The 19098-nt window shown below is 37.3% G+C and overlaps 1 protein-coding gene across 1 annotated transcript in view; it reads left to right on the top strand.

The window, feature by feature from the left end:
• The window catches only part of CUBN (cubilin), a gene marked incomplete at its 5' end in the record, with an annotated part of 354010 nt that overhangs the window by 106745 nt on the left and 228167 nt on the right, over positions 1-19098 (top strand). The window contains 5 exons of the mRNA XM_003410564.3: positions 1769-1955; positions 3329-3489; positions 3888-4069; positions 5167-5323; positions 8418-8605. Coding sequence (XP_003410612.3) covers positions 1769-1955; positions 3329-3489; positions 3888-4069; positions 5167-5323; positions 8418-8605 — 875 coding nt within the window. The remainder of the gene's footprint in view (positions 1-1768; positions 1956-3328; positions 3490-3887; positions 4070-5166; positions 5324-8417; positions 8606-19098) is intronic.

Below are 19098 nucleotides of genomic sequence, written 5' to 3'. Positions count from 1 at the left end.
GCTTAACTTAGAATTGGAAGCTGAGTTTCACAGTAGTAAAATTTTTAACCTAATTTACATTTGTTTTTATGTATTACTAAGATGTTGATTTTATGTCACAATGGTGCTTTCCAGTGTTCACAATTTACGGTTTCTGTTTGTATATATGTAGTTCACTAACAAGGGGCAGTTATTACAATTATAAACTATCCTTAGAAAGAGAACAAAACCCCACCTTACACAGAATTCTGAACATGGTATGACTTAAAACATATTAATCAACATTGTCTTTAATATTTTAGCCATTTTCTAAATACCAGCCTGTAAACTTGCCTATTTAATATATGAGAGCTTCAACTTTATTGAGAAATTATGCATTATGGCATAAAGTATTGTTGAGCACAGAAAATTAATTCTGTTTGTTTGGGAAAGTTTTCACGGAGGAAGGGATATTTGCGATGTTTAAATGGCAGCTAAGAGTCTGTTAAAGGATGTGAGTGGGGAAGGGGAGGTTGTTAGGTAAAGCATTTCAGACAAAGTGAAAAATGTGAAGATAATGTGAACACATCAGGGACTGCAGTTTATCATTGTACCAACAAGGGAAAAGAAGCATGATGTGCAAATCAAAATTTCAGTAGGAATTAACAAATTCCCACGAATTGCGCCAGAATAAGCAATTTACATATGGACAAGGAACAGGAGAAGTACTCATCATTACCTCTCAAAAATTTCATTAAATTAGGTCCCTTTATGTGAGAACCTGATTTAATGAAATCTCTTGCAGACTAATTGCTAGCTATATTCGAGAAATATGCAATACAACCGTATTTCACCTCTGGGATTGAAATTGGTAAGCAGTGAACATTATCTCTTTAAGAACAGGTGACATGAGCAGATAGTTTACATGTTTGATTTACTGGCTAAAGCTGTCTGAATGTGGGTGAATGAGTCTGTCAAGTGTGTCAGCTCAGGGAGGCTGGGGCATAGCTTTTGTTTAATGCCCATTTGCTCCATCAGTTTTTACCTTAGTAATAATTGTTGTGGGTCTGAAGTACTTAATATACGCTTTGTTTTTTCTCTCCCTCCCCCTTCCCTCCTTCTTTCTGTCCTTCTCCTTTCCCCTCCCACTCTGCCTTCACCTTGATTGATTGAACCATGTGGAAATATCTTGGCGGACTTTAAAAAAGTATATGCTGTTCATCTTTGGAGTTAAATATCACTGGAGTTAAGTAATGTAAAGTTAAATATCACTGGAGTTAAATAAAGTGAAGCCTTGATTGCCTCCTGGTTGAAAAAGAGTGACTCAAATATTTCATTAATGACCATTACTCTAAAGGCTATAAAAAAAAAAAAAGGCTATACAGAGATATTATAACCCATAATACTTTCTTCGCCAACACCATAATTCAAAGGCATCAATTCTTTTTCAGTCTTCTTTATTCATTGTCCACCTTTTGCATGCATTTGAAATGACTGAAAACGCCATTGCTTAGGTCAGGCACACTTCAGTCCTTAAAGTGATATCTCTGCTTTTTAACACTTTAAAGAGGTGCTTTGCAGCAGACTTGCCCAGTGCAATGTGTCCTTTGATTTCTTGACTGCTGTTTCCATGGGCATTGACTGTGGATGCAAGTGAAACGAAATCCTTGATAACTTCATTCCAGAATGGCTTACTGAAAATCAAGTTTATTTGTACAAATTAATAAAGTATATATTATTGAATACATTATGAATGTAGCATAATACTTTCTATTTTCTCTGTTGTGATGATGTCCATCTGATTTTACAGCATGTTTGCAGGACTATACGATGGAATCCGGAACATTCACTTCTCCAAACTTCCCCAGTAATTATCCTAACAACTGGGAATGCATTTATAGGATCACGGTGGGAACCAGCAAACAGATTGCATTGCATTTCACAAACTTCTCCTTGGAGGAAGCCATTGGTCAATGTGTAGATTTGGTGGAAATCAGGTAACCACCTTTATTTATTTTACCATAATTTTTTTTCATTATCACCTGGAAAGATGAAGGAAAAAATAGAGAAATTAAACTCTGTAAAACTCCCTGCTGTGTACTTTCTTGCAAGAGATAAAATCCAGTGTTTGTTTTGAAGCAATTTTTTCACTGGAAATAATTGAAAGTAAACTGCAGATTTTATTTGGGCTGAGTAAACAGAGGTACTACTATTCTCAAATTAGATGCTTAGTATTGTTGAATACATAACTTCTTTATGTAAAATCAACTCAAATTTTAGGTTGTTTGTTCTCTGTCCATTTAGTTTAGTTATATCACAAAAATCATGACAGGATGGCAATCTTACCTTAAAGCTTTCCCCCAGTTTTTTTGTGTTCAGATAATAAAAGTCTAGGCTTGTAAATGTCAGTGCAGATATTTTTTCTTTCCTTTTTTTGGCATTTTGAAAGAAGGTGTTTAAAAAGTTATGTTTGCAGTAAAAGTAAGTTAACTTAATATGTTGATAACTTCCCAAATCATTGCACCCAGTTAAATTAGGCCAATTATTTTTCTTATTTTGGCATGTAACTGTGCAATCTGTTTCATTTGGTGTTTCAAAAGTCTGGATTTTTTTTTTTTTTTTTTTAAACTATGGTGAAAATATACTCACCAAAACATTTGCCAATACAACAACCAAAAAATCTGGGATCTTATAATATTTTAAAATAAATTTTATCCTATTGTGTAAAGGAAGGTACTAAAATTGTGTATCACAATTACTCCATATCATACTAAACTAGCATAGTTTTCTTATTTTATGGCAAGTGATCATTTTTTTTTTAATCATTGCACTTTAGTGTCAAATCTTTTTTTTTTTTTTTTAATTTGAAAAAAGCTATGGATTATAAACTAGGTTTAAGACTCCAAAAGTTCTTGAGGAAAGAAATTATTTACAAACTTTTGCTAAGTATGTCAAATATGATATATTAAATTTTGAAAAAATCCAAATAGGAAAACATTTGATGGTTTTCTTTATAATTAAGCAACATTTCTGTATACTGTTAATAACTGTGGTTTCTTTATTCTGTTTTCTTTGACACATTTGCTAGAGGTTTTTATTTGAGAGGGTGAAGACCAAGCATATTTTCTTAATTTGCAATTGGTCAGTAAAATGTCATGCCAACATTAAATTATGGTTATTCTTTATCAAGTTTTCAAATATTATTTAAGTAAAAAATTGAAAACTTGAAATTGTGTTTCTTAGAGTATTTTTTAAAACATTTAATTGATACAAATTTATCTATTTATGATCCTAAAATTCAAATTATGTTAACTGTTTGTACAGTATATTATCAGTAACTTAGTAAATTATCATATATATTTTATCACAGAGATGGAGGCTATGAAAATTCACCATCCCTTGGAATATACTGTGGCTCAAATCCTCCTCCAAGAATCATCTCTCACAGTAACAAACTATGGATAAGGTTTAAGAGTGACCTATTTGACTCAAGGTCTGGATTCTCAGCTTACTGGGATGGGTCAGCAACAGGTAATTAGCAAAAAGCTGTCTATTTTTAGAGAATCTGATCTGATTTGGTTTCTTGTTCTCAGGTTGTCATGCTCTGTCCTTTACTTTTCCATTTTTTTTTCCAGTTGGTTTTGCCATCATTGTTTGTTATAAACTTCAACATTGTAAATATTTCCAAACATGTAAGGGAAAAACTCTAGTTCCCTGGTGTGTTTCATCAAGCTGAACATCTTGCTTAGAAAAAGGAAGGTATATTGCTGTGAGTTGGGTGTAGAGGTTAGCTACTCTTTTGTAATGCAGTTTTGTTGTGTATCTTGGTTTACAGGAAAGTCACAGTACCACCAGTTTGATATAGGCAAGAAGATTCAGTTTTACCAGGAAGAAAAAGATACATGTCATTTCATCTCTTTCCTGTATAGGTTGTGGTGGCAATCTCACAACTCCCAGTGGTGTCTTCACGTCTCCCAACTACCCGATGCCATACTACCACAGCTCTGAATGCTACTGGTGGTTGAAATCCAGTCATGGCAGCCCGTTTGAACTGGAATTCGAAAACTTCCACTTGGAGCAGCATCCAAATTGCACTTTAGATTACCTGGCTGTATGTACCATGTTTCCATTGTATTACTGGCCACTCCTATCTCACTCGATGAATATAATGTGTTTATTTTTATTTTTTGAGATTCAGGAAAGGGGAGCATTTAAACAAATCATCTACATTAAAAAAATTTAAACAAAAGGAACAGTCAAGAGAAATTGAAGAAAATGACAGTCTTCTAAGGAAGCGAGTGTTACTGAATCATTCGGCACACTACATATTTAAAATATATTGAATATGGCCTATTGGGACATCTCCCCAAAGGGATTTTAGATTTATCATAATTATTATTTATGTAATTTCTATCTATGCCTTGCAAAATAACCATTAGGAGGACGATTTTGGTAAACTAAAGAAGGTACTTGAAGTCATCAAACTGTGACTTTTTATAGAACTAGCAATTCTCCATTGTCCATTAAAAAAATACGAAACAAAAATGTATTCATGTATCATAAATTATGAACTATAGGATGAAAAAGCAAAAAGGAAACTTGATATTTAATTATGGCCTCAAAATATTTATTAGCTTGGGTTCACACACTTATGCTGTGAAGTCAATTCTAACTCATAACAACCCTGTAGGACAGAGTAGAACTGCCCCGTGGAGTTTCCAAGAAGCAGCTGGTGGATTTGAACTGCCAACTTTTTGGTTAACAACCGAGCTCTTAACCACTGCACCACCAGGGCTCCTTATACTGTGCATACCCATGACTAAATAGCCTGAGTTCATAAACATTTAAATCTACTTTAAAAAATTTACTCGGGCTCTTCTTCTGTTGTTTTTTGCATTTCTGTTCCACTTCTTGTGAATTTGTAGTCTGTGGATGATGCAGAGTTAAAGTGGCCAGCTGCTTACCTAAAGGCTGGTGGCTGGAATCGACCCAGAAATGCCTCAGAAGAAAGCCTTGGTTATCTACTTCTGAAAAGTTAGCCATTGAAAACCCTGTGGAGCACAGTTCTACTCTGACACACATAGGCTCACCATGAGTCAGAGGCGACTTAATGGCAACTGGTGTTTGTTTTATCATATGGATTACAGAGTCCTTAAGATAATGTCTGTAGCCACATTGTCTGGCATTTAAAATGTTTTTTTATTAAAGGTATATGATGGCCCAAGTACCAGCTCTCATCTACGAACGCAGCTTTGTGGGGATCAAAAACCACCTCTCATTCGTTCTAGTGGAGACAGCATGTCTTTAAAAATGAGGACAGATGAAGGACAACAAGGAGGTGGCTTCCTGGCCAGCTATAGACAGAGTAAGTATTGGCTGCTGGGTGCCTTTAGTACCCTCAAACTCTTGATAAAACAAACTAAGTATAACTCACTGGTTTAAGCAATTGAAATTAATCTTAGCTTCTTATTTATGTGAAAATTTTAACTCCGTTTGAGAGAGAAAATCTCATGCATTTAGTTTAATCTCACGTAACTTAAGCATTTGTAAGCTATAGAAACATAGAAGAATATTTAATATGCTGAGATAGTTGCCATTCAGCTAAAGGTTAATATAACAGGTTAATGACTAACAGTTTTTCATTTGTGTCAAATATTGTACTACATCTTCTCTGAATAGACATTATTCCACTGCACACAGCATTCTCCCACACTGATTTTTTATCCCCTAAAAAGTACCTTAATTTTATTAAGAGAAATTATGGTCTTGTGAATTACACATGGAGAATCACTGTGGAAGAATCTGGTCATTGTAGAACCAAAACCCACTGCCGTCGAGTGGATTCCGACTCATAGCAACCCTATAGGACAGAGTAAAACTGCCCCATAGAGTTTCCAAGGAGCACCTGGTGGATTCAAACTGCTGACCTTTTGGTTAGCAGCCGTAGCACTTAACCACTATGCCACCAGGGTCATTGTAGAGACGCCATTTTTAAAGTTGCTTTCCCCATGAGGCAACAGGGTGGAATTAAAGGAGCATTGAACAAAAAGCCGAGCGATCTGGGATTTATCCTCACTCCAACTTGAAGTTATTTTTCTCCTTTATTTTTTTGTTTAAAATGAGGAGGTTGAATTAGATGGTCTCTCAAGCTCACTTTTAAATCTAGAATTAAATACTTTCTGGTTAGTTTTACACTAGAAATTCAAGAAAATAAGGCTTCTTTGAATTTATGTTGTTTAATAAACACTTGTATTTTTGAAAGTACTATTCCTTCTACCATTAAATTTAAAATTTATTCATAATTTTGATTCAATCCCCTAAAAATGGAATTGAAAGTCACAAAATCATATTCTGAATACACAATATTTCTTTGGTTTAATTAAAGGAGTACATGTATTTAATCTTTACTGTGTGTGAATTTTAAGATTCCCATTCATTTACTTGTGAGGTTTAGTCTGAATTCTAGATTGTTTTGAATACTGGGTGTTAATAATATATAGCTTTGTTCTTCAGAAATCCATCATTAGTGCATGACAAGTTTTCCAAAGTTCTGTGAGCCCTGGTGGTGCAGTGATTAAAGTGCTGGGCTGCTAATTGAAAGGTCAGTGGTTTGAACCCACCAGCTGTTCCTTGGGAGAAAGATGTGGCAGTTGGCTTCTATAGAGATTACAGCCTTGGAAACCCTAGGGTGCCATTCTGCTCTGTCCTGTAGGGTCGCTATGAGTCGGTATCAACTCAATGGTAATATTTAGTTTTTTTTTTTTTTAGCAGTTCTTCTGGTTGGTTTCCCTAATTTTGTTATTGCTGTGCTAATTTGTTTCTTGGTTATAATCAGATGCTTATTCAAGGTCCCTTCCTTTTCTTTTTGGTCTAGTGATATTTTTTTCTCTCTCAAAATTTCAGAACAGTAAAGGAGTAAATTAGTGCACATAGGTTCTTAAAAGTAAAATCATAGCTACCCAGTGAGATTTTCTGTAAACTTTGTCACTTGAAATAGGAGATTTGCCGATAATGTTATTTCTGAGTACTGAGAGCAGGCCATACGGTCTCCTGGAGTCTATTTTTCCCCCCTCAAATGTACTCCTTGTCATTGATGCACGTGATACACGCCCGCCCAACAGCTATAACGTCTCACGGGCATCTAAAACAACAAAATTATTCTTTACAAATCCTTTGTGGATGAAACCATGACCTAAAGAGTTTCTAAGAGAAATGGTTTGAGCCTCTCTCCTGTTCTGGTAAAGAAAGATTTTGAGGAGCCACAAATGTATAGTTTTCCAAACAAAGTTTATTAATGGCATGTCAGTCACCTGTGAGAAAGCAGCGATGTAGTAGAAATGTGTCTATGAACCATGGTGTTCAGAGACAACTTTTTCGGTATAATGTTACCTTTCCGTTTTCTCTCGTTGAACATGACAATGACAATGTGAAGAAGACTGGAGCAGAGGCATAGATATGCTTTGCTCACATCATTCAGCTTGGCTCAATTTAGCATTTACTGGGTTTGGTTTCAGTTAGTTCGTTTGTCTTAGTGTGGTTTTGTTGAAAACTCAGCTCAAGAAAATGCTGCTATTGGATTGAAGGCTTTTTCAGAATTTAAGATTTTCACTTCTTCTTTAAGTCCTTTATGCTCCCTCTATTCCTTTGGTACTTCCTGTTGGCTGATGAGAGGAATAACGGAGCCTTTATTGTGAATTTCATGCTGACTTTCGAATGTTCAACTAAACAATGTTGTTATTCATTTTTAGCATTCACATAGTACTTTGCGTTTTTAAACTGTTGAATTTAAAGGTCAGGATTTCTGTCCCTTCCAAATGTTAAGCTTAGAAAACAGAAGCACAGAATGTTTAATACACTTCTGTGAACAAACAAATCAAATTAAACTGTGAGTAGTGCTAAATTATTCTGTTCCAGACCAATTCACAGGAATTTGATGTCTATGTTAACATGGCTATTCTATTTTCATGACACTTTAAAGTTTATTAGTTTACTTATTATTTCACATTTGTCCTAACTGGAAGCCCTTTCACTGCAAAAGATATCGTACTGTATAGACAATGAAACCCATGAGAGCTGGAACTCAGTGGGACTACCTAGTTTTCCCGGGTCTCTCAAGTTTTCCATCTTTGACAGGGCGCAGTCTTACCATTTTTCTGTTGCCCTTTCTAGCGGAGAATATCTGTTTTCCTTCTCTGACAGTTTCCGCATTACACAGGTTCTGGCTTTCACAGCTTTTACTATATGTATATATATGTGTATATGTATATTTGTATGTATATGTATACACACACACACATATATATGTATATATATACATTTTTAAATCTAGGTTTTTCCTTTTTAAAAGGGAAAATCGACATGTATCTTGGAGCAATTATGATAAAAAAAATTTTTTGATATACGTATAAAATTAAGAATCTAATCGTTCTTAACAATTACGGTTTTTTTTTTTTTTTCAGTATGTGAAAATGTGATAATTGTCAACCAAACTTACGGCATCTTGGAGAGTATAGATTATCCAAATCCTTATTATGCCAATCAGCGTTGCAACTGGACCATCCAAGCCACAAAAGGCAACACTGTGAACTACACGTTTTCAGCATTTGAATTAGAAGATCACATAAACTGCTCCACAGACTATTTAGAGGTATGTATTCTGAAGCTAAATAAATCGCTGTGTTTTCAGACTGAGGTAGGCAATCCAAGCTAGAAGTCATTATGTTTTTTAGGATTGAAGCCCTAACCCTGTCCCACACATCTGTATTACACCAACCACCCGTGGTAAATGAACACATATGTTTCATGCCTTTTTCACTGCACCATCTTAATATTAAAGATATTTGATCTGTTAAATTACATACACAAAGAATGACCTGTTTTAGGTTTCAATATAATTTCCAGAGTGATTGGCCTCATATTATTTAATTTAAACGAAAATAGAAAGATAACCTCTATATTTATTCTTTTTTTTTTTTTTTTTTATGTTTGTTCTCTATAAATAAGAGCTCAGAAAATGTTCAGGTGTTTTGAATTTCATTCAGTACCTAATTTGCCTGAGTTAGGGATTGTGATTTTGATTCCAGCTTCATTTTTTTAATTTGTTCATTTTTCTTTTTGTAAAATGGAAGTTTCTATTTGTTATAATAATGGCAACCAGTAACAGTTATTCAACCCTCCATATGCAATATGATGTGATAAAAATTGTTTCAATAAAAAAAAAATTTTTTTTTAAGGCAACCCAAAATGTGAGGTAATCTGCTACTTTCACAATAAGATATTTTCTTAAAGTTTTTTTTTTTTTTTGCAACTTGGGTTGTAATTTTTAGAGCTATAGATTGAAAAGTTAGGCACTCATTCAGCTTTGTGAATCCATGTATGATGTCTTCACTAGAAGTATCTTCTGAAATGACAAGTGCCTTCTCTTATAACATTGAAATATTTTTCCACCTACCCCACTTATCCACAACATAATGACCTACTACATTTGTTTTTAAAGGTGATCAGTGATTTTTAGAAATCTTGTTTATAATGGCTTCAAAATTTCAGCACTTGCAATTTTGAGGCCATACTCCCAAGAAATTCTTTATCCTTGGGAAAATTTCCTGGCCTGCTTTTCACCGACTCTGTCAAGAACTGGTAAAGGAAATAGCATTGGCTGAAGTTGTTTGAGGTTAACATATCTTTTCCAAATAGCACTTTGTTTTTCAAAACAAGGAAAAGAGGCTTTGTGAAGTCCTGAATATAAGAATGATCCCTTGTTTTTGAGGGATTTTTTTTGTTGTTGTTGTTAAAAAATATTGCTTTATATTTAGAAAAGTCTAACATTATAGAAATAGTAAACATAGTGTTTGTCCATTGTTGTTGTTAGGTGCCGTCGAGTTGGTTCCGACTCATAGTGACCCTATGCACAACAGAAAAAAACACTGCCTGGTCCTGAGCCGTCCTTCCAATTGTTGCATGCTTGAGCTCATTGTTGCAGCCACTGTGTCAATCCACCTCATTGAGGCTCTTCCTCTTTTCCGCTGACCCTGTACTCTGCCAAGCACGATTTCCTTCTCCAGGGACTGATCCCTCCTGATAATATGTCCAAAGTACGTAAGACGCAGTCTCGCCATCCTTGCTTCCAAGGAGCATTCTGGTTGTACTTCTTCCAAGACAGATTTGTTTGTTCTTTTGGCAGTCCATGGTATATTCAATGTTCTTCGCCAACACCACAATTCAAAGGCGTCAATTTTTCTTCAGTCTTCCTTATTCAGTGTCCAGCTTTCACATGCATATGATGCGATTGAAAATACCATGGCTTGTGTCAGGCACACCTTAGTCTTCAAGGTGACATCTTTGCTCTTCAACACCTTAAAGAGGTCCTTTGCAGCAGATTTACCCAGTGCAATGTGCCTTTTGATTTCTTGACTGCTACTTCCATGGGTGTTGACTATGGATCCAAGTAAAATGAAATCCTTGACAACTTCAATCTTTTCTGTGTTTGTCATGATGTTGCTCATTGGTCCAGTTGTGAGGATTTTTGTTTTCTTTATGTTGAGGTGTAATCCATACTGAAGGCTGTGATCTTTGATCTTCATTAGTAAGTGCTTCAAGTTCTCTTCACTTTCAGCAAGCAAGGTTGTGTCATCTGCATAATGCAGGTTGTTAATAAGTCTTCCTCCAATCCTGATGCCCCGTTCTTCTTCATATAGTCCAGCTTCTCATATTATTTGCTCAGCACACAGATTGAATAGGTATGGTGAAAGAATACGACTCTGACACACACCTTTCCTGACTTTAAACCAATCAGTATCCCCTTGTTCTGTCCGAACAACTGCCTCTTGATCTATGTAAAGGTTCCTCATGAGCACAATTCAGTATTCTGGAATTCCCATTCTTTGCAGTGTTATCCATAGCTTGTTATGATCTACACAGTCGAATGCCTTTGCATAGTCAATAGAATACAGGCAAACATCCTTCTGGTATTTTCTGCTTTCAGCCAGGATCCATCTGACATCAGCAATGATATCCCTGGTTCCACGTCTTCTTCTGAAAACGGCCTGAATTTCTGGCAGTTCCCTGTCGATATACTGCTGCATCAGTTTCTGAATGATCTTCAGCAAAATTTTGCTTGTGTGTGATATTAATGATATTGTTCACTAATTTCCACTTTTGGTTGGATCACCTTTCTTGGGAATAGGCATAAATATGTCCATTAGGAATTTAAATTTATTAGTATTCAAAGAAAATAAGGCACAACATAAAACAAATTTATAAGCATTAACTAGTCAGTTCTTTAAAACTGTTTTTACTTGATCTTATGTTTTAAAAGAAATTAAGAGAAAAAATATATAGTGTATAGAGTATTTTATATTTACCCCCATATTAACCATTTCCAATGTTCTTCATTTGCTACTCTGGACTTAGGCTACCTTTTAGTCTGAAATAGTTCCTTTATTATTTCTCATAGATCAGGTCTTTGGCAATGGTTTTAAAGTTCACTTTCCTTGATCTGGAGTTCAAATGGTCTTCTCAAGGTTCTTTCATGCTTGTCTTATTCCATATACCTGGGGTATTCATTCGTTTCTTCACATGGTGAGATGTTGTTCATTTTTTAGCAAAATTGGAAAAGTTGTTTTCACAGCCGCTTGTTCACAGCACGAAACAGCAGTTTATCGTGTTATGCTGTGGCCAGTTGTGACTGTGTCCACATGCCCTGCTGGACTGTGGGCCTTTGGGAGCTGTGAATTATCTCCTACTTTTTTTTTTTAATTATATAGCCAGGTACTTGTAATATAGTTAGGACCTTACAAGAGTTCAATAAGTTCAAGTTAAGTTGAATATTATAGCTACATTTTAGCATCAGTCTAATGATAAGTAATTATTGAGAAATAACTGAATTCCAAACTAATCTTTTTGTATAATTCCTATGCATTCACGGCAATTCCACAACTCTGAGCACAAACCAAAATAAGACTCTTGACCTTGTTGAACGTTGCGTGTATAACAATATGCTAGGTACTATACTAGTGATCTGATAAAGTACAATGAAGAAAGCTACAGAGAGGAGAAAGCTTTTGAACTGGACTTTAAAGGAGGCCTTGGCAGAAAAAGTGGGGCGGGAAATGAGATTAAACAACATATTCAGTGACTAAATTCCAATTCTTTGGATTCACTTGAGAATGGAATGATAACCAAAAAGGGCCGTCGGGTAATTTCTGGAGGTCTTTGAAAATTGTAAAAAAGAACGAAACAAAACAAAAACTTGTTTCAACAACTACAGGACAGAATATTAGGAGCCCTCCATAGATGACGTGTCTGTCATGTTATGGGCATATCATTTCTCTTGTGCAACATTGATGGACAAAGCTGTGAAAATACAGAACGAGAACCAGAAGTTCAGTAAAGCCTTCCAAAGAACAGCACAGTTGCCAGAAGGGAGGAGATTTTTTTCCCCATCTCTGTAAGCCAAGGGGCAAGAGCAAAGCAATAGCTACAGTGGCTGGTCTATGATGGAAATTTTAGAAACCCAAATAACCATTTGAGGAGAGTAAAGCAGCAAACACAATCTAGTTTCCATGATTGTAATAACTTCTAGTTGAAGTTTTTTTTTTTTTTAAGTGACTTAGCCAAATCCCAATTGAATGACTGTTCTTACAGCCAGGCCTTAGTTATTTTGAATTAATGAAAATGAAAGTACAATAGGACTTGATTAGGTGCTGGTCAGACATTGTGCCCAACCTTGCTGAGAGGTATGAGTTGGTAAAGGTCCCATTGGGAAGTAAATCTATCCCGTATTATTTTTTCCTATGGGCAAACAAAAGGCATCAAATTTGGAAATAAAATACTCAGGGAAAAAAAAGAGTCATTTGCTTACAGGAATAAAGCAGTATTACCCATACAGTAAGGAGAAATCAATCTTAAAGATTCTTCCATACTTCAAAACTTGATTTAACTTTATTTTTATTTTTAAGTCTCCATAGAAGAGGAGGTTTCTAACAGGTAGTTGAACATAGAAGCTGAAGCAATTGATTTGGCATAAATCAGTTCAAAGATGGTATAGGGAGCCCAGAGAATGTGTTAGGTCACCAGGGAATATGGGTGTGGTGAGAAGTGGACAGAACCCTGGGGAACAGTAGCATTGAAAGGATGGGCAGAAGAAAAGAAGCTCAGAAAGGAGGCTGAGTGAGAGATCCTGAGGTGACATAGAAAACTAGGAGGGTGTTAAGTCATGGCAGCCTAGAAAAAGGAGTGTAATAGAAAGTGGCACCAATCCACATGGTGAGCTGCTCCTCAGATGTCAAGAAGGGTAAGAGTTGAGAAGTGTCCCTTGGAGATCATTTTGACTCTGGGGAGAGCGGTGTTTTTGGAGTGGTGGGAAGGGTAGCCAGATTGCAGTGGGAAGGGGCATGAAGGATGAGTGAATGGAGACTAAAACCTACATGCATTCACTATCCTTGTTCTCTGGGCAAACCATGTAAGCCATGTCCTCTTTTCTCCAGTTCTTTATCCTTCATTTTCCCGGCTGGTCTGCATGTGGCAAACTTTCATGTGACACCCTCCTCTGCATGTTCTCTTGTATGTCAATTGCATTTAAAATGTGGTCTCCAGAATTGGACCCAACACTTCAGCTAACCTGGCTAGTGCCAAGTACGCTGGGACTTTATTATCTGGTTCATATGTTTCTGTCATTGTAGGATTAGATTACATGTGGTTTATTGTTAGCCAAGTTATAATTATGGCCTATGTGAAAGGTTATAATCTCTTTTACATGAATTTCTATGACTTCATAAACCAAAAACCAAACCTGTTGCCCCTGAGTCCATTCTAACCCACAGTGACCCTATGGGACAGGGTAGAACTCCCCCATAGGGTTTCCAAGAAGCAGCTGATGGTTGAACTGCTGACCTTTTGGTTAACAGCAGAGCTCTTAACCACTTCACCACCAAGGTTCCTATGACTTCATAGCCATATCTTATACAGTGAAACCTGTAAGAGCTGAAACACAACCGTACTGCCTTGTTTTTCTGGGTCTTGAAAGTTTTCTGCCATTGACAGCGTGCAGTCTTAACACTTTTCTATTGCTCCTTTTTGTGAAAAATATTTGAGTTTTCCTTCTCTGACTGTAAGGTTTCTGCCTTACACAGGTTCTGGCTTTCACAGGTTTTACTATATAAATTAAAAAACAATCTAAATAGAGATAAGATTTCTAGCAAGTTATATTTGACAGTTTCGCCTAAGAGATCCATCACATGATTTCTCTAAATCCTGATTTGCTGGTTGGCAGAGCATTATATCATTTTTTTTAAAAGAGCTGAAATGCATTTATTAATCCAGTTAACTACAACTGGATTTTTTTTTTAAATAATTTTTATTGTGCTTTAAATGAATGTTTACAAATCAAGTCAGTCTCTCACATATAAACTTATATACACCTTACTACATACTCCCATTTACTCTCCCCCTAATGAGTCAGCCCGCTCCCTCCTTCCAGTCTTTCCTTTCATGACCATTTTGCCAGTTTCTAACCCTCTCTACCCTCCCATCTCCCCCTCTAGACAGGGGATGCCAACACAGTCTCAAGAGTCCACCTGATACAAGTAGCTCACTCCTCATCAGCATCTCTCTCCAACCCATTGTCCAGTCCATTCCATGGCTGATGAATTGTCTTCAGAAATGGTTCCTCTCCTGGGCCAACAGAAGATTTGGGGACCACAACTGCCGGGATTCTTCTAGTCTCAGTCAGACCATTAAGTCTGGTCTTTTTATGAGAATTTGGGGTCTGCATCCCACTTTTCTCCTGCTCCCTCAGGGGTTCTCTGTTATGCTCCCTGTCAGGGCAGTCATCGGTTGTGGCCAGGCACCGTCTAGTTCTTCTGGTCTCAGGATGATGTAAGTCTCTAGGTCATGTGGCCCTTTCTGTCTCTTGGGCTCATAATTATCTTGTGACCTTGGTGTTCTTCATTCTCCTTTGGTCCAGGTGGGCTGAGACCAAGAGCATTATATCATTTGCAAAAAGAATCATTGGCCTACTAAGTGTTCAAAAATAATTGATGAAAATGTCAAGTAGGATGGCACCTATTTCAAATACTCTAAAATGACAGGTTCTTTTTGGTTAAAGTGAACATATTAATGAACATTTTTGGGATAGCACTATTCATATAACTAGGTAATAATACCACTTTCCCTGTACACTCATTTACAGTTTTCTCTCACCCTTAGAGATATCATGAAGGAGTGTTCCATGGAGCCCTCTGATCTACTGCTGTAGTGACACTATCACAAAGAGAAATTAATGTTGTTTTAGCATGACTTCTTCATAGATAAGTAATTGTTGTTGTTGTTGTTAGGTGCTGTCGAGTTGGTTCCAACTCATAGTGACCCTATGCACGACAGAACGAAACACTGCCCGGTCCCGAGCCATCCTTACAATCGTTGTAATGCTTGACCTCATTGTTGCAGCCATTGTGTAATCCACCTCGTTGAGGCTCTTGCTCTTTTCCACTGACTCTGTACTCTGCCAAACACGGTTTCCTTCTCCAGGGACTGATCCCTCCTGATAACATGTCCAAAGTACGTAAGACGCAGTCTCGCCATCCTTACTTCTAAGGAGCATTCTGGTTGTACTTCTTCCAAGACAGATTTGTTTGTTCTTTTGGCAGTCCGTGGTATATTCAATGTTCTTCGCCAACACCACAATTCAAAGGCGTCAATTTTTCTTCAGTCTTCCTTATTCAGTGTCCAGCTTTCACATGCATATGATGCGATTGAAAATACCATGGCTTGGGTCAGGTGCACCTTAGTCTTCAAGGTGACATCTTTGCTCTTCAACACCTTAAAGAGGTCCTTTGCAGCAGGTTTACCCAATGCAATGCGCCTTTTGATTTCTTGACTGCTGCTTCCATGGGTGTTGACTATGGATCCAAGTAAAATGAAATCCTTGACAACTTCAATCTTTTCTGTGTTTATCATGATGTTGCTCATTGGTCCAGTTGTGAGGATTTTTGTTTTCTTTATGTTGAGGTGCAATCCATACTGAAGGCTGTGGTCTTTGATCTTCAAATTAGTAGTCATTTGTTATAATCATGTCTTAGTTTCCTAGTGCTGCCGTAACAAAAAAATACCACAAGCGGGTGGCTTTAAAAAACACAAATTTATTGTCTTGCCACTTCGAAGTCTAGAAATCCAAATAAGGGCATTGGCTCTAGGGGAGGGTCCTTCCTCGTCAGTAGCCTCGGGTGTTCCTTGGCATTCCGTGGCTTGTTCCTCACGTGATCCCTTCCCCCCGTGACTGTGTCTGTGTGTATCTGCTTTTTTCATAAGACTCCATTCAGAAGGGATTACTGGGTAGATTTAGGACCCACCTGCTTCAGTAGGGCCTCATTAACATAACAAAAGAAAACCCTTATTTCCAAACAGGGTCATATTTACAGTTACCCGGGTTAGGACTTTGATGTAACTTTTTGGGGGACACAATTCAATCCATAACAATCTATGGCATCACTTCTTTCTTTGCCATATGCCTATGTTTTTGTTTTTTTTTAGCATTTGATTTAGAATTTAAAAAAAAAAAAAGCAATTACTGTCAATCTTTTTATTCTTTGAGTTTCCAGAATAAATCTTTTCCACATTTTGGAATTGAAACATTTTCTCTTCAGACCTCTGGCCATCCTCCTGTTTTTCATTTTTCTGGTTTGCACTCTTGGTTTTAGGTACTAAAACACAGTCAAACTAAAACACTTAGGAAGGATTAGTGTTTGTGAAAGGACTATTACTCTGTGCAGAGAAAGAAACTCCATGAAACACAAGATAAACTGAAAAGATAGGAGAGGGTCAGGAACTAAGACAATGAGGCTAACTCCCCACTCTTTTAAATCTTTGCTGCTTTCCCTACATATATGCACTCTGTTCAGATCTTTCTCTTCAAAGGGCTTCCTCTGAGTTCTGCAACCTCACAATTTTAGCTTACAATCAGCTAGAATTAGCCTTGGTGACTGTCTTAGTCATCTGGAGCTGCTATAACAGAAATACCACAAGTGGATGGCTTTAACAAAGAGAAGTTAATTTTCTTACAGTAAAGTAGGCTAAAAGTCCAAATTCAGGGTGTCAGCTCCAGGAGAGGGCTTTCTCTCCCTGTCAGCCTTCTCATCAGTCTTCTCCCAGGCTAGGAGCTTCTCAGCGCAGGGACCCCAGGTCTAAAGGATGCACTCTGCTGCTGGCACTGCTTTCTTGGTGGTATGAGGTCCCCAACTCTCTGCTTACTTTCCTTTCCTTTTATCTCTTGAGAGATAAAAGGTGGTGACGGACACACCCCAGGGAAACTCCCTTTATATTGGATCAGGGATGTGACCTGGTAAAAGGTGTTACAATCCGACCCTAATCCTCTTTAACATAATATTACAATCACAAAATGGAGGGCAGCCACAGAATACTGGGGATCATGGCCTAACTAAATTAATACACACGTTTTTGTAGGGATGTAATTCAATCCATGACAGTGATGAATTCCCAGAAGAGGCGTCTCATCTTTTTGAACTCAGCAGCAATGTCTTGGATTTCTAGCCCATCTATGGATGGGCATCCCTCAGGGCAGGGACAATCAGCTTTGGTCAGGAGCAATGAGGTCAAGCCCTGCAGCCAGGGTCGTTCACAGATCATGACTGTGGGCAGAGGCAAACTCTTGAGCAGGGACCTGTGTACAGCTGGTATGCTAAAACGTTTCTTAAACACCTATGAATTCGTCAAGGTTACAAAATTAGTTCTGTAATGACAGTACCATTCAGCACTGCAGGAGTAGTTCCCTTAGGCCTGGCAAAATTCATTTAAAGGAGTCTGCTGTCTTCCACACTGGACTTTAATGTCCTCTTAATAATGTCTCTTCCAGTTTCAAAATCAAATTAGGCATGCGTCTGCCACCACTTTGTCATGCCATATTATCTTCTCCAAGCATTGGTTTGACCCACGTTTTGATCTTTCTTTTCCCCTAATCTTAGCTTTCTGCATGAGTCAGAACTGACCGGATGACGACTAACAACAATCTTATCTTAAAAATACCGACATTTTCACTAACAGTGCTGTTTGCCAAAGTTTAGCTCCTGTGTATGTGTGCACATAAAATGGTCAAAAAGCTCCTGTGTAACCCCATGGGTTTCTTAGATTGATTTCTTCAAAATTTTCCCATTTTTGCCTCAAAGTTTAATCCAGACTTTGTGGCCAGAATTTAGTATTTTAGAATTTTTCATTTTATTGAATTTTCTTTCTTTTTTTTCCATTGTTTTTCTTTTCTTTTTTTCTTTCTTCCTTCTTTCCTTCCTTTCTTTTTTGTCCATGGGCTCATACCTCCTTTTGAATTTCTAGAGTCTGACTCCCCCAAATTTAGGCCCACGACTAGGGTTTCAGTTATCACAGGCTCTAAGGCAAATGGATCACTCTCTCCTATTGTTTTCGTCATTCTCACATCAACAACCACTTCTTTGCTGCCCAGACTTAGCCTGGAGTAGAACTTCTCCTCACTGTTTTCTTAGAGATGAAAACATACAAAGCATTCATCAAATGCTATGCTTCTTTCAGTACATGACACCTAATTGATTTCCCAAAAACTCATTGCCGTCGAGTCGATTCTGACTCATAGTAACCCTACAGGACACAGCAGAACTGCCCCATAGGGTTTCCAAGGAGCAGCTGGTGGATTCGAACTGCCAGCCTTTTTGGTTAGCAGCCAAGCTCTTAAACATTATGCCACCAGGGCTCCAGTTGATTCCCAGGGGGTTGGAATTACCTCCCCATTCTTACTCCATCTGTCTTTCCTGACACACTAGTGTTTATATAGTTCCCTTGTGAAAATACTGCTTTCTCTACTGAGGAAGCAGTTGATGGTCAAGGGTAAAGTCCCGATAACTGGCTACTAAATCTGGCTGCACTCCAGAATCACCTGGGAATCCTAGTAGAATAATATTCTTAGACCTCACCACAGACTTAGTCAGTCAAAACCCTTGGTGATTACAGTAGAATGAGCCCAGAACAAGTCTTTAGTCCAGCGCTTGAAATCACTGTCCATAGCCCACTTCTATCATGATGATGTGTTGTCATAGCCTACTATGTGCTAGGCACTATTATAGACACTTTTTGTTATCGCATAATAATAGTCCTGTAAATGGG

Source organism: Loxodonta africana, chromosome 4, assembly GCF_030014295.1.
Source record: "Loxodonta africana isolate mLoxAfr1 chromosome 4, mLoxAfr1.hap2, whole genome shotgun sequence".
Classification (NCBI taxonomy): domain Eukaryota; kingdom Metazoa; phylum Chordata; class Mammalia; order Proboscidea; family Elephantidae; genus Loxodonta; species Loxodonta africana.
Note: the sequence above shows the minus strand (reverse complement) of the source record. Positions and strands in the feature narration are given on the sequence as shown.